Source organism: Ursus maritimus, unplaced genomic scaffold (assembly GCF_017311325.1).
Source record: "Ursus maritimus isolate PB19 unplaced genomic scaffold, ASM1731132v1 scaffold_13, whole genome shotgun sequence".
Classification (NCBI taxonomy): Eukaryota; Metazoa; Chordata; class Mammalia; order Carnivora; family Ursidae; genus Ursus; species Ursus maritimus.
In genome coordinates this window covers 55418315-55433150 of record NW_024423675.1, presented here as the reverse complement: position 1 = coordinate 55433150, position 14836 = coordinate 55418315, and the positions used below count along the sequence as shown (strand labels likewise).

The 14836-nt window shown below is 41.6% G+C and overlaps 1 protein-coding gene across 1 annotated transcript in view; it reads right to left on the bottom strand.

Annotated features, from left to right (window-relative positions):
* The window catches only part of AKAP12 (A-kinase anchoring protein 12), a 94943-nt gene extending 88328 nt beyond the window's left edge, over positions 1–6615 (bottom strand). The window contains exon 1 of the mRNA XM_040627961.1: positions 6289–6615. Coding sequence (XP_040483895.1) covers positions 6289–6453 — 165 coding nt within the window. The 5' untranslated portion in view covers positions 6454–6615. The remainder of the gene's footprint in view (positions 1–6288) is intronic.
* Positions 6616–14836: the final 8221 nt, after the last annotated feature.

The following is a 14836-nucleotide window of genomic DNA, read 5'->3' as shown; positions in this document are numbered from 1 at the left end:
TAAAATCTTTTTTAAATTTAAAATTTTTTAAATGCATATAGATGCTTTGAGCAAGCAATTCCACTTGCAGAACTCTATCCCGGAGACACGTTTGCACACATACAAAGACATCTGAGCTCGAATATTCCCTGTGTTAATTTAATTCAGCACAAGACCAGGAAAATGTCAATGTAAACACAGGGGATTGGTTAAACTTTTATTGCACTTCAACCCATAAAGGGAAAATGTATGTAGCCATTAATAACAATGGGGGTAAGTATTTACGTCCTGATATGAAAAGATATTCCAAACCTAAAGTAGCAGAACGTATGTGATATGATTTTATTTGTTAAAAGTAAAACACGGGGCGTGGCACCTGGCTGGCTCTGCAGAGTGCGCCACTCTTGATCTCGAGGCCTTGAGTTCGGGCCCCACATTGTGTAGATTACTTTAAAAAAAATTAGCACTGTTATTTATATATTTGTATATGCATCGGGTTTTGAAAGAACATGCAAGAAACCACCAACACTGGCTTCAAACTGTCCACAGTGAATGCTCAGGGGAAGAAGAGGTAATAGAAGATTTACTTTTTACCATGCTCTACAAATCAAAGTTCTCAACCATTAACATTTTTAGAAAAATAAAATATTAAGGGCACCCAGATGACTCAGTCCAGAGAGCATGTGACTCTCTTGATCTTAGACTTGTGAATTTGAGCCCCGTGTTGAGTATAGAGATTACTTAAAAAATAAATAAATAAAATAAAAAATAAAATTAAAAAACCTTAAAAAAATAAAAATAAACATTAAACAAATCCTGGTATGCAATGCTTTTAAACAAAAATTTCAACAATAAACAAGGACTTTTGATCTTATGAAGACTTTATGATTCAAGAAAGTCTGATTATAGTCAGTTCTAAGTAACTTAATTATTCAAGATAAGAAATACGAAGGTATGTATCATTGAAATTACAGATTATTAACCTCTTCCCCCAAATCCTTTTATTAGATGTACTAATGAGTAGGAAACAAGAGGATGCTCATACAAAACCCGACCCGTAGAATGTCTAATAAGTTGCTAATTTGCAAGAAAATCATCCAAAATCTAAATAGACAAGTCAATTATAATTGTAGATTTTGAAAATTTATTTTTTAATGATTTTATTTATTTATTTGAGAGAGAGAGAGAGAGCACAAGCTGGCGGGGAGGCAGAGGGAGAGGGAGAAGGAAACTCCCCACTTAGCAGGGCGCCAGGACCCTGGGATCATGACCTGAGCTGAAGGCAGATGCTTAACCAACTGAGGCACCCAGGTGCCCCTTGAAAATTTAAAGAAGTTCACATAATATATGGTGCTTCTCTCTTCCAAACACAGCTTTTTTCCTATTTTTCCATTATTTTAAAATGAAGCATTCTAAGTTATAATTTTTTCAGGTTATAAGAGAATAAAGAATTGGGTTCAAGGATATTTAGTATGGCTTTTTTCCCCATGTGATGAAAGTACTGATATCTTTTTCTCAGTGCTATAAATTCTAACCTCTCACTTCATGAACAGACTATAGCGTATAGAGTACAGAGGCCAAGGATGAGAGCACGATTTAGCTTGATTTTCCGTTCAGAGGTATTCAGTAACACTGAAAGCATTAAGGCTGATAGAGAAAAAGAAATAATCTCATAATGCCTTTTTATTTTTTTTATTTTTTAAAGATTTTATTTATTTATTTGACGGAGAGAGATAGCCAGCAAGAGAGGGAACACAAGCAGGGGGAGTGGGAGAGGAAGAGGCTACTAGCGAGCAGGGAGCCCGATGTGGGGCTCGATCCCACGACCCTGGGATCACGTCCTGAGCTGTCCTGAGCCGAAGGCAGACGCTTAACGACTGAGCCACCCAGGCGCCCCTCATAACGCCTTTTTAAAGCAAAACCTGTTATTTGTTTTATTAATTATCCTACAAAATACCAAACTGCAAGATCCTTATTCTAACTGCTCTCAAGTGTTCAAGGCAGAGATCAGCCGACCTAAAGTACATTCAAAAGGATCCGTGTTTGAGGCCTGTTCCTCACAGGTATTTCAAGGGAAAATCTCCACTGATCTCACACATCTGCTAACCTGCACGGATAACCTGCAACGGATTAAAGGGACGGCAATGCAATCCCCACAGGCTATCTATCCTAAACGCTCATCTTCACACCCACATCTCCAGTGTTTGGGCTGTGTTCTACTCAGAAAGTAGCACCTCTTGTAATCTGGGGGAATCCACAGGAATACAGGGAGCCACACACACAAGACCCCACTCTGTTAACAAACATAATTCTCTAATAAACCCTTTTATGATAAAACTGGCGACATAATCACAGTGAGGTCATCTTCGTCCTCCATTCCCATTTTGCTAACCGAAGGCAAGTGGGAGAAAGCCTGAGGTAGGCCTCAGGCTGGCAAGAATTATGAAATGCACCTGGCCAACTCCATTGGTTTAGTGCACAAAAGGCGAAGACACCCTTACATCCACCAATCAGAAGACGGATTCTTCTATTTGAGTACATCCTTATGTTTTGGTGATTTACAGCTCTTGTAACCAAGAGCTCTTGGAACCATAACCAGAAAGACAGAAAAAAAAAAAAAAAAGAGTCCCCATCTTCCCACCTGCCAGGGACACTGGCCTCACGGTTACAACAGACCACTGCTCCATTTTCGGCTCTGAACCCATTGACTGAGCAGAAAATACAAAAAAGAATAATTCATAGAATTATGATTGTCCAGACTTAACTTGGAACTTGGCTCAAGAAATCAAGATTTACCAGACTCTAAGTAAATCTGTCATTGGTCATTCCAACTGAGTGAACATACTCTTCAAAGACAAACTTTTAAAAACAGATGATTGGGGAATAGGAGGCTTTATTTACTACTTGCATTTGTGTAGTCTAATATTCCTGCCCCTGCAGTGGCCAAAATGGCCAAGTCTCAAAATTAAACCTAGCAGGGGCTCCTGGGTGGGTCAGTCATTGAGCGTCTGCCTTCGGCTCAGGTCATGATCCCAGCGTTCTGGGATCAGGATCAAGCCCCGCATAGGGCTCCCTGCTCCGCAGGAAGCCTGCTTCTCCTCCTACCACTGCCCCTGCTTGTGTTCCTGCTCTCGCTGCCTCTTTCTCTGTCAGATAAATAAATAAAATCTTTAAGAAAAAAAAAAAGTAAACCTAGCAAGTAATTGATACCATTGTCCCCCAGAATTGGCATATAAAAAATTATAAAAGATAGGGGCGCCTGGGTGGCACAGCAGTTGAGCGTCTGCCTTCGGCTCAGGGCGTGATCCCGGCGTTATGGGATCGAGCCCCACATCGGGCTCCTCTGCTGGGAGCCTGCTTCTTCCTCTCCCACTCCCCCTGCTTGTGTTCCCTCTCTCGCTGGCTGTCTCTATCTCTGTCAAATAAATAAAATCTTTAAAAAAAAAATTATAAAAGATAGACCGGAAGATGAGATGCCTTCCATTTTATTGAAATACACCAGATAAACCCAGGGCTTGTGCCTCAGTGCACCTAAACGTTAGGCTTCAGTGATCAAGTTTTTTTTACACTCCATTTGATCTGTAGAAGTGATATTCAATTAGCATAATGTCTTCTGAGGGCTAAGTACTTACTCAGTAAATGGTAATGAAAATTAGCAAAAAAAAAAAAAGAGAAAGTAAACTGGATTACTAAACAGGCAGCAGGCATCTGATATAAACATCATTTAGATGGAAATATGTTAATAGCCTTTAATTAATTAGTGATAGCATTCTACCAGGGAAGGGGGGACTATATTAGTATAACCCCCAAATGTCCACACACCCAGTCAAGAAAGCTCAAGATGCAATCCATAACTAATTTAACCTATGAAGTGCTCTCATTTGAGTCACCAGCATTTATACTATTTTGTCATTGAGATTAAAGACAATTTGAAATTGCAATGTGAACAAGCCACTTTATTTCTGGAGAGCCCCTAAATCAAAGACTTTTTTGCCAAAATATTCACTTGTCTATTAATCACCAGACCTATTTGGTTTAGTCCCTATTTGATACACGAGGCAGAGCATAATGACGTGAGCAAAGGTTAAACTGTAGAAAAAGTAGATGGACCAAGGCAGTCCCCAACTTGACAGCGTCCAGTGAAAACCAGGGAGCATGCCACACGTGAGGGAACACCTGAGCAAACACAGAAATGGTCCCTGCCCTCGCAGAGCATCCAGAACCACGATACACTTAGTCGAGTCACTAACCTCACAAATGTGCAGCGAACTGCTGGGAAGGGTCTGTGGTGCTACAGGAAAGGCAGATGCGATTACTCAGAGGTCAGCCACTGGAGTTTCACAGGGCAAAGAGGGGAGGCAAGAGCTATGTGCTGAGTCATTCTTAATTAGGGAGTTCTTTTCAAAAGGACTTTTGAAAACCTGTGTAATAAATTTTGCTAGTTGAAATGAAAAACGACACCATTTTCCAAGGATACATGTAAGTGTATTGATTTGTCTCCAAATTGATAACTGGGCAGTATGCCAAAAAGCTCAATGATATTCTAGATGTTATTTAAGTCATTTTTTTTTTTAAAGGAGGTTGCTTGGCTGTTTCAAGATGGTGGCGACTAGCAAAGAGGGAGGATAAGGTTATGGAAGAAGGGCAAAAAGAGAATGGAAGAGATATTTTTAAATGAACGAATTCAAGTTTACCAGGAAGGGATTAAGTATCCTATTTCAGCATGAACGGTTAAGACCTGAAGTTACAAAAACCAAGAAAAAATGTCCCCAATTGCAAGCTTTTAGCTTTTACACCTTAAACCTACTTTCACTACTGGATTCTAAATACTGGTTATGTGGCCATTTTGGCAGTAGTGACGCACAGTAAGTATTAAAATGTGACTTAGACCTCAGCGGGATTGCACCTTACGCCCAACATTCAGGCACTGTCTTAGAAAACTGGATATTCTAGCAGTTTGTACTTGGTAGTATACACAGCTCTAGGGACCATGGGTTTTACAAGTAGTTATAAGTTAAAGACTAGAAGTAATCTAATTAAGAGCAGTCTCTCAGCCCAAACTAGACTAGGACAGCTAAAGAGGTCACGGCAATGAGGTCACCGTTCTGTGAAATTTACCCAGATTTGGGGGGGAGGGGTGTTTTTCACACTGTAAACATCTAAAGGTCCTTACATTTTGTATCCTCAGATACAACACGGGGTTGTAAACCCATGTAAAATATGGGGCTTTTAAAAAAAAACATTAAGTAGGATAAGTTATTCACCATCTTCCCTCCCCATGTAAAACATGGGGTTTTTAAAAAATATATTAAGTATGATAAGTCATCCACCATCTTCCTATAAGGATATCGCAAAACAGATTAGGTGACGCCTTGCGAATGAACACACGTGCTGGAAAAATAGATCTAAAATACAATGATCCCAACAAGTCACAGTCTTGGCGGCTATAGTAGCCAAGAGTAAATATTTCAGCCCTGAAGACTCAAGACTATAAAATACGAAATTTCTAGGTGGTTCAGCACTGTCTCCATAGACATGAGTGCAAGAAATCCTTGCTTACGCCTCTGACCGCATCCTTTGAGAACTTCTAACTATTCCCCCCAGTTATGTTTATCTCTTGACAAGAGTCCACAGGCAATGAACTGAGCGAAACGGAGGACGCTGCCTTGTTTACGAAACCTGTCATTGCTTTTGGAAGTGCAGCGCCTACCCAGGTTTTCTTTGGCTCAGAGCGAGCTACACCCCAGGCTTTCTCTGCATCAGGAAGGCGGTGTCGGCTCGAGCCACTGCCGCAGCAGGACTGGGTACCAAACCCGGGTCTCTCCAGGCACAGCCGGTGCCAAAGACCATACGCGGAGAACCCACGGGTAGCTGCTTCACCACGCTGCGACACAGGTCCTGGCCCAACAGCTGACTTTCCGAATCTGGGAGAAAGAGGGGCCGGGGTGGGGCGCAGGACCCTCTGCGGATGGGTCACTTCCCACCCCACCCCCGAACTCCCCCATGCAGCTCCGGCGTTTCGGGCTGGGTCGCTCCCACCGGAACAGTGCGGTGGGCGGGGGGCGGATTTTATTACTGCGGATGGCGCAGTCGCCGCCCCCGGAGACCCACGACAAAGATGCAAGCCCGCCGCGCTCGCTGCTGCTCTGGTCCCGCCCCGGCGCATGAGACCCTGGAAAGCTAGGAAGAGGGGTGCGTGCTCCCGAGTTTGCAGATGGGCTGGACGGGCCGGGAAGTTCTCGCAGGCGGAAATCAGAGGGACCACCCCCCACCCCCGTCCCCGGGGCAGGTGGCCCGGCGCGCCCTTACCTTGGTGGCGGGGTCCGCGGCAGCGATGGCCGGGTCCCCCAGAGCGCTGGGCGCCGCCTCCGCCGCAAGGCCGCCGCCGCCGCTGGGCTCGGGCTCGGCCGGCGTCGCGCTCCCCGCCTCCGGCTGCTCCGGGCTCCGCTGCTCCGTGGAGCTCCCGGCACCCATGGCTCTTCTGCGGTTCTCCCGCGCCCCGTCGCCCGGTTACAGCTCCCCTTAAGTCGTAGGAACGTGAAGAGCGAGAAGCCGTGCGCCCGCGAGGTCCCAAGAACGCCTTCCTCTCCCGCCGTCCTCCTCCGAACGCGCCCAGCCTGCGAATGAACGAGACGCGCTCGCGGCAAACTCCTTAAAAGAAGAAAAAAAAAAAAAAAAAAAAAGCCACCTCTTTGCCGCCTCCTCCTCCTCCCCCTTGTTTTTCCCTCGCTTCATCACATGAGCACAGCCCCAGACACGCCTTGCAGCAGCATCTCCCCCCAGGCTGTAGGACCAGAGGCGCGGCCCCAGCCTCCAGCCAGGGTCCAGGCGGGCAGCCCGCCCCAACCCCCGGACGCTTCCCGTTCCTACAGGGGTACACGAGCTGGGGGACGACCAGGGGTTGAGGGAGGGAAGGGGAGGGCAGAAGCCCCCTCGGGGAGACTGGATTTGCTGAGGATTATTAAATGACTGATAACCCGAGGCAGAGCGGCAAGCGCGGCGCACTTCGCATTCGCCCAGCAAGCGAACCCAAAGCCCCCGTTGCTTTCCTTCGGACTGTGTTATCCTCTCCGCGTTGGCTCCTACCTCCTCCCCAGGAGAAAGGCCCGCGCTCCTTGGCTTCTCCGGAGTCTGACCATATTAGGACACCTCACGTGGCAGGCGCTGGGAACCGAGAGGTTAATACAGTCAGGCCACGGATGAGGTGGGCCAGGCGGCCCCACGCTCGCCTATCATCCGGAACTAGTGATGTCAGGCGATGCCATCAGCAACACCGGCTGCCCTCCTTCCCTGGGGAATTCGGGGAAGTGAGGCTGTGACTGGAAATGTGCCTGTCCCTCTTGGAGGGCGTGATGCTGGAGGTCCAGGCCACTTCTCCCTCGCGCCATGCTGAGACAGGACCACAGAGATGTGTTCATCTGCCATCGGGAGTTCTCCATAGAGAAAGGCTTTACATAATTCCGGCCTATGTGGCTTGCACGCCTATCCTTCACACTCTTGCATCCTTGTTACATGAATACAGGAGGCAGCCAACACGTATTCGAACGAAATCAAATTTTTAGCTGGATTATTTGGCGCGTAAGCATGAAGGTGGTGGGGCTGCAAGAAAAATTAGCCCCGGTTTTAAGTGGCAACGAAGTGCCTTAGTTTTTGCAAACAGTTGGAAGAATGAAGAAACTCGGAATATCGACACGAGATATCAGATAAATAGCCCAAGCGCAGATTTTGTACAAGTTAGTGGAGGGCTGATGTAAACAGTTCGTTCAGTAGTAGAATATTTTGTGCCCAATTAATTGCGGGTGTAATATAATGGCATATGGTTATCCAGCATAAAATTTTTCTACGTTTATCATTTTTATTTGAAGAAGTACAGAAAGGCCACTTTCTCTGGAATATACTGCTTCTTAAGCAATATTAAGCAAAATGGTTGTTTTTCATAATTTTTAAGCATTTCATCCATCTCAACTTAAATTTTTTACTACTTAGGAAACGTGTCAATACTTACTATGTGCCAGGCACTGTTCAAAACACTTTGCATATCTAATCATATGTAATCCTGACAACAACTCTATGAGGTAGATCCTATTATTCTCATTTTACCAGTGGAGTGGAGGGAAGTAGGCCCAGAGAAATTAATTAAATCAGGTACTCAAGATTTCACAGCTGGTAGGCAAAAAAGAGCAAGGCTTCTTCCCACACTGAGCCTCTGTACAACACTTCACTCCCCTTCTGTCGGAAGCTTCCAGTGTGTTCTCTGTTCTCCGGGATATCTGTGAGAAGTGGCAGTTAGGCCTCACCTAAGATGTTAAGGGCTAAAAATGCTATTAAAGCCTATCTGAGAATGATTAACGTCAGCACGTATGACAATGTATCAGTAAGTAGTACAAACACTATCAAAGTGTCCCATTCTGTGAGATTATACTTACTCAGTTCCTGGGAAATTCTTAACAAAGCTTTTCACATCTAGCTTTCAAATTTTCAGAGAAATATTACAAGGTCAAGGATTTCAAGCCAACAGTATACAACCCACATGCTGAGGAAGACATCACCAGTGTCTGCCTAGATTAGCATCGCTTGCTTTGTGTTTATTTTTCAGGCCATGTAAATGCTCATATTCTGATTTTTTTTTTTTGAAGCAAAATCTTCTTTTTTAAAAAAAAAGATTTTAAGTAATCTCCACACCCAATGTGGGGCTCGAACTCACAACCTTGACATCAAAGTCACATGCTCCAGCAACTGAGCCAGCCAGGCGCCCCAGCAAAATCTTATTTTAAGAAACATGCACATTCTAGTACTCCCTAATCTGCCTGAAACAGCTCCCTGATGAGGAGATATGAAGAATAACAGGCTCTTAAAAAAAAAAGAAGAAGAAAAGGCTCTTTTGTAGATTCACAAGCACCTTTGGTTTCTGGACTACCTACAGAATCCTTTTCCATCTGACTTGTAAACTGGGGAGTTACTCTCTGTTAAGAAGAGTAGTTATGCTCTTTATTATCCCTAGCAATGACACGTTCCAACCTTTTGGATATACTATTCAGAACATTCAGTGTAATAGAGCGTATGCTGTTCAGAACACTACGTTCATTTCTTTCATTCGTCCATCTTTTTTTCTCTCTCTCTTTTTTTTTAAGGTTTTATGTTTTAAGTAATCTCTACACCCAACGTGGGACTCAAACACAACCCCGAGATCAAGAGTCCCATGCTCTACCCACTGAGCCAGCCAGGTGCCTCATTCTTTTATTTTTCAACAAATATTTATCCTGTGCCTCTTGGTGCCAAGCACAGAGTTACTGTGCTTCCCACTCAAGGTTCTAAATCAAGCCACCAAGGTTTTCTCTTCTAGGGTTTTGGAAATACCTTCAGAATTGCTTGGATTCGTGTTAGCGATAGAGAGGAAGGCAGCTGTTCTCGATTTTCCACTTCTCAATCCAGGGCTGTCGGTTACCCCAATTTCTCGCCCAGCAGCCCTTTCTCCCCCAAACAGCAGGACACAGGTGTCCCACACGTCCTCTCCCATGGGGCAGCTGGTGGTAGAGTCGTTTCCCTTGGAGAGTTGATACTCTCATAAAAACAGCTCGAGATTTCTCAAAAACAAATACACGTTGCCGGTACAGCAGGCTGAACTTGTGTGCTTCGTGCTTAACTTCTCCAGAAAGACGGGTCACACGAGATTTACCAATAAAAGTTAAACTCATAGCTAAGCGTCTTGCACATACACCAAAACCTCTTCAAATATGTTTTAAATGAAGTCACAAATGTGGAACACTTTACATCTGAGTTAATACAATCCCTTGAAAAGGCAATCATAATGATAATTATTAAAACAATTTAAAACCAACACTTAACTCTACCCCCGCAGATTCATTGTCTAGCTACAAAGCCTTCAGGCAATTTCACTTAGAACACGGAAACTCTTCAACCTTGAAACTACCACGTATAACTTCATTGTATTCACTAAATAAGAAGCCTACTTTTTTCTGAGCTAATTACTTACATCAAGATATCTAAATCAACTAAGAACCCAATTCCTCCTTTCGTCTCTTGCATTTGCTAATTGTAAACCAGAAAACTAAATTCTTAGAGTTAATTCTTAAATGATTTTATTTTATTCATGACTAAAAATCCAACATTCATATAGAAGCTACAGAAAAAATTCAATATACAGATGAAGTTCGAAGGTCAACCCCCTGTAGACATACATCATAAATACAGGCAAATGCTAAATTTCTAAATTTCAAGAAATCGATTGCTTTGGGTTAACTATAAAGCCAGCTTTCTGTATATCAGTTTCTTTTACTAAGATTTAAGATTGGCTCCTTAGTAAGGAGGGCACATATTGCATGGTGCACTGGGTGTTATACACAACTAATGAATCATCGAGCCTTACATCGAAAACCGGGGATGTACTGTATGGTGACTAACATAATATAATAAAAAATCATTATTAAAATTAAAAAAAAAAAAAAGATTTAAGATTGGCTCCTGACCCAAATCTAAGATTACAAGATTACGCTAAAGTAACAAAAAAGGTGGCGGGGTGGAGAAATTTACATATATATGTAAAAAGAGATATATATGTATCTCTTTTTAGATCTTTTTTTTTTTTTTCCATTTATGTGTTGGGGCACCTGACTTGCTCAGTCAGAGGAGCAGGTGATTCTTGATCTTGGGGTTGTGAGTTCAAGCCCCACATTGGGTGTAGAGATTGCTTAAATAAACCTTAAAAAAAAAAAAAAAGCAGCAGCAAATTTCATAGAGAACAAGTTTGCCACAGCTGCCGTAGCTGAACTTTGTTCAAGGTGTGTCTAAATATAAGCAAATGAATGAATGCAATTGCAATGCAGTCACCAATAAGCGAGGATAGCTTTGACTCCTCATTTTTCTAGAGTTCGGCTGCTCTGGACTAACAGGACAGCCCTGGACTAACCGACAGCCCTGGACTGACCAGAACCACGATATACTGAATGATTTGCCCAATATGGAGAGAGATTTCTCCGGGCACATTTTTGGAGGGTATCCAAAGGTATCCAGAAGGTTCCTACTCCCCAGGGCAGCCCAAGTTAGCTTAATCCTCATAACTTCAAATCCCTTCACAAATTTTACACAGGTCCTATAAGTATCCAATATTTAAAAAATATATATTTTAACATATTAATTCAACAGACTTTTATTGAGTTAAGTACCAGGCGAAATGCTTGGGACTTTCAGAACTTGAAAACTTGGGTTTCATAAGTCAACATTTGCTGACTTGTAAAAAACATTAGAAACACACATTGTAAATTATTGAGAGATTTTTATGTTCCTCTATGAACTTGAATCCCTTTGTGAATTTTTTTTAAGATTTTATTTATTTATTTTTAAGTAAACTTTACATCCAACTTGGGGCTCGAACTTATGACCCTGAGATCAAGACCAACAAAGCCAGCCAGGCGACCCCCCTTTGTGAATTTTTAACCTCAGATCTACAATATTTTTGCTGTCTTTGACAGCAAAAATACTTCAATTATTGTCTACACCTGATTAGCAAGGAAAAGACAATGGTTGACCTGAAGAATTACCAAAATCAAGTACACAGGAGAGGTCGACTATTCTATCCCATTTTATAGAACTCCCATCTAAATTTCATTTGATGGGTGATGAGATTCTGTATTCCTGGGGATTGATCTCAATTCCATTGGCTGCTTTTTTTTTTTCTTTTTTAATGACTTCTTGTTTCTCCTACAAATGCAGTTATCTATAGGAGGGGTAGCTGTGATAAATCAGAATAAAAGATAGAAAATCAATAGTGAAACTAGATACACTTCCCCTCCCTGCTTTCCCCCCATCATGTGACTTCATTACAACTTAATTGGGAGCATAATTAATTACATGAAAAAGATTCCAAAATCTGCAGCTGTTTATGCTACTAAATCGGTGAAAACTTTGAAAAATGAAATAATCACTCGGATATGTTGTTTTGAATGTTACTGTGCTCTTGAGAATTCTTTGGAAGAAATTATGAGTAAAATATTTGAATTTTACTTTCTATGAGAGAATTTGGAACACTGATTATTTCAGAGTGCAAAATTACGGGGTGTTTTCCTAAGTAAAAATGATGGGTTAGTGAAAATAATATGCAGTGAGTGATTGCAATATTCAGTATTTCAAGTAAAACTGTACAGAACAAATCCCCTGATTGAAAGTTGCCACCGTCCCTTAGAAGATTTTGTGACAGTTTTATTGAGGTATAATTGGTGTAGAAACAACTGCACACACTTGAAGTGTACAATTTGATGAGTTTTGATAAATGCATACATCCTTGGAATCTTCATCATAGTCAAGATAACGGGCACTACCATTTACCCAAAAACCTCTCCATGTGCCCTTGTAATTCCTCTTTCTAGCCCCTCTGGCCCCACCCTGCCTTCTCAAGCAATCTCAGATCTGCTTTCTGTCCTACAAATGGGTTTGTATTTTCTAGAATTTTATGGAAATGGAATCATCTAGGGGCACCTGGGTGGCTTAGTTAAGCGTCTGCTTTCAGCTCAGGTCATGATCCCAGGGTCCTGGGATCCAGCCCCTCCTGGGGCTCCCTGCTCAGCGCGGAGTCTGCTTCTCCCTCTGCCCCTCCCCCCTTGCACACATTCGTGCTCTCTCTCACACCCTCTCAGATAAATAATTAAAAAAAAAAGAAATGGAATCATCTGCTGTATATATACTTTTCTTCGTCTGACTTATTTTACTCAGCATAATTATATTGAGATGCATCCATAATTATAGTGAATTATTTAACATTTAACAAGTTATAGATGATTTTTCTTTTATTATTTTTTTCATTTTTTTTTAAAGATTTTATTTATTTATTTGACAGAGATAGAGACAGCAAGCGAGAGAGGGAACACAAGCAGGGGGAGTGGGAGAGGAAGAAGCAGGCTCATAGCAGAGGAGCCTGATGTGGGGCTTGATCCCACAATGCCGGGATCACGCCCTGAGCCGAAGGCAGACGTTTAACCACTGTGCCACCCAGGCGCCCCAGATGATTTTTATTTTAAAAAATGTTTTTTGCTTATATGACTTCCCTAAATATTCAGTAATGAATATGTACGAGATTATTGCCCTGTAATGAAAACATTGAGGCACACGTGCATGATACATGCATGCATAGCCCATTGAAATCCACAGAATAATAAATCAACCAGCATTTGAGTCTGAATTAGAGCTGAAGGCAAATCCATTCTGTATTTAATAAGTCTGTATTCACTTTATGTGCTTTCCCCACTTCATATCATTACTCTAATCTGAGTATTGAAATATTTGGGGGGGAAATGGTAACTTAATTATCTTTATATAATAGTTATTAGTTTGGCTGGGAATGGTGCATTTTTGGCCATAATTCTAAATTTATATTATGATAGTGGAGGTATCAGTAGTAATTTGTCAATTTAGGGGGAAAATACTCTGGAAAGTACAGTCACATACCTTAAATGTTGTTTCATAGCAATGTAAAATGACTTTTTATTTTTTAAAGATTTTACTTATTTATTTGTCAGAGAGAGAGAGCACACAAGCAGGAGGAGCAGCAAGCAGAGGGAGAAGAAGGCTCCCCACGGAGCAACAAGCCTGATGTGGGTGGGACTTGACCCCAGGACCCTGGGATCATGACCTGAGCTGAAAGCAGATGCTTAACCCACTGAGCCACCCAGGCATCCCTAAAATGACTTTTTGAAAAGTATATCTTAACTGCTAATATCCATAAGCCAGATCAAGGTATGTAAAATGGTAAAAATTATGACATTTTAAACAATTTTGACCATTGCAAAATTTGACAAAAATTATGACAATGATGATCACTGCAAACCAATATTAATTTCACACTTTGTTATTGATACTAATTTTTGCATTTGTTTATCAGATATCTAAAATAACGTAGAAAACTATATTTATAATATCATCTCAACTTGATAGAATAAAAGCTGAAAACATATATATACATATATATATTTGTTGTTGTATGTATGTATATATGCCTAGAAAAAAGACGAGAATGTTACTAGAACTCTTTCTGGATGACAGCATTTAAAATTATTTTTTTCCTTCATCATGCTTGCTTGTTTTTTCCCTAATTTTCTACACTGAACATGTGTTACTCTTGCCAACAGTATAAAAAGCATGTTAGAGATTTTTTAATTATCCAAGGAACTCTAGGACCTGAAGGACAGAAGTTCATATAGCATATTATGACAACCCAGTATACTGTATTCACAGTATTATCGAATGATAAATTATGCGAACAGTAAGTTTCACAAAGAAGTAAGTAAGAGTAGTTCTCTAACTTAGATGCATACTGGAATAACCTAGGAATTTTAACAAATACTGATGCCTGCATCCCAAATTAATTGGTCTAGGGTGCAGCTTGGGTATTAGGGTTGTAAAATGCTCCCTCAGTGATGTTACTATGTAGCCGGGGTCTAGAACGACTGCTCTAGCTTTGAAATTGAACTGACTTTCTGGGTATTGCCTGGCTTCTGGATGGGCATTAACAGTCAGCTAGGCAGTGATATGGGGGGAAAGGCATTTCCTTTTAGCACAGTTCTCTAAATGATATTAGGAGAAGGGAACTCTATGCTCTGTAATCATCATAATGGCATATATTCAATCTGGTCCTTCCAAGGAAATCAATCCACCTGGAAGGGGTCCAGCATTCATGGCACAATGAATTTGTGTTATACTGGGAATACCTTATAGTAAGATTGTACTTTTTAAAATCACGCCAAAGAAGATGGTTATTCCAGTACAGAGTTACAGATAAGTATAAAATTATCTATATGCAATTACATACTACTTATCATATTTCTAGGCAAAAAACCATTAGGTTATG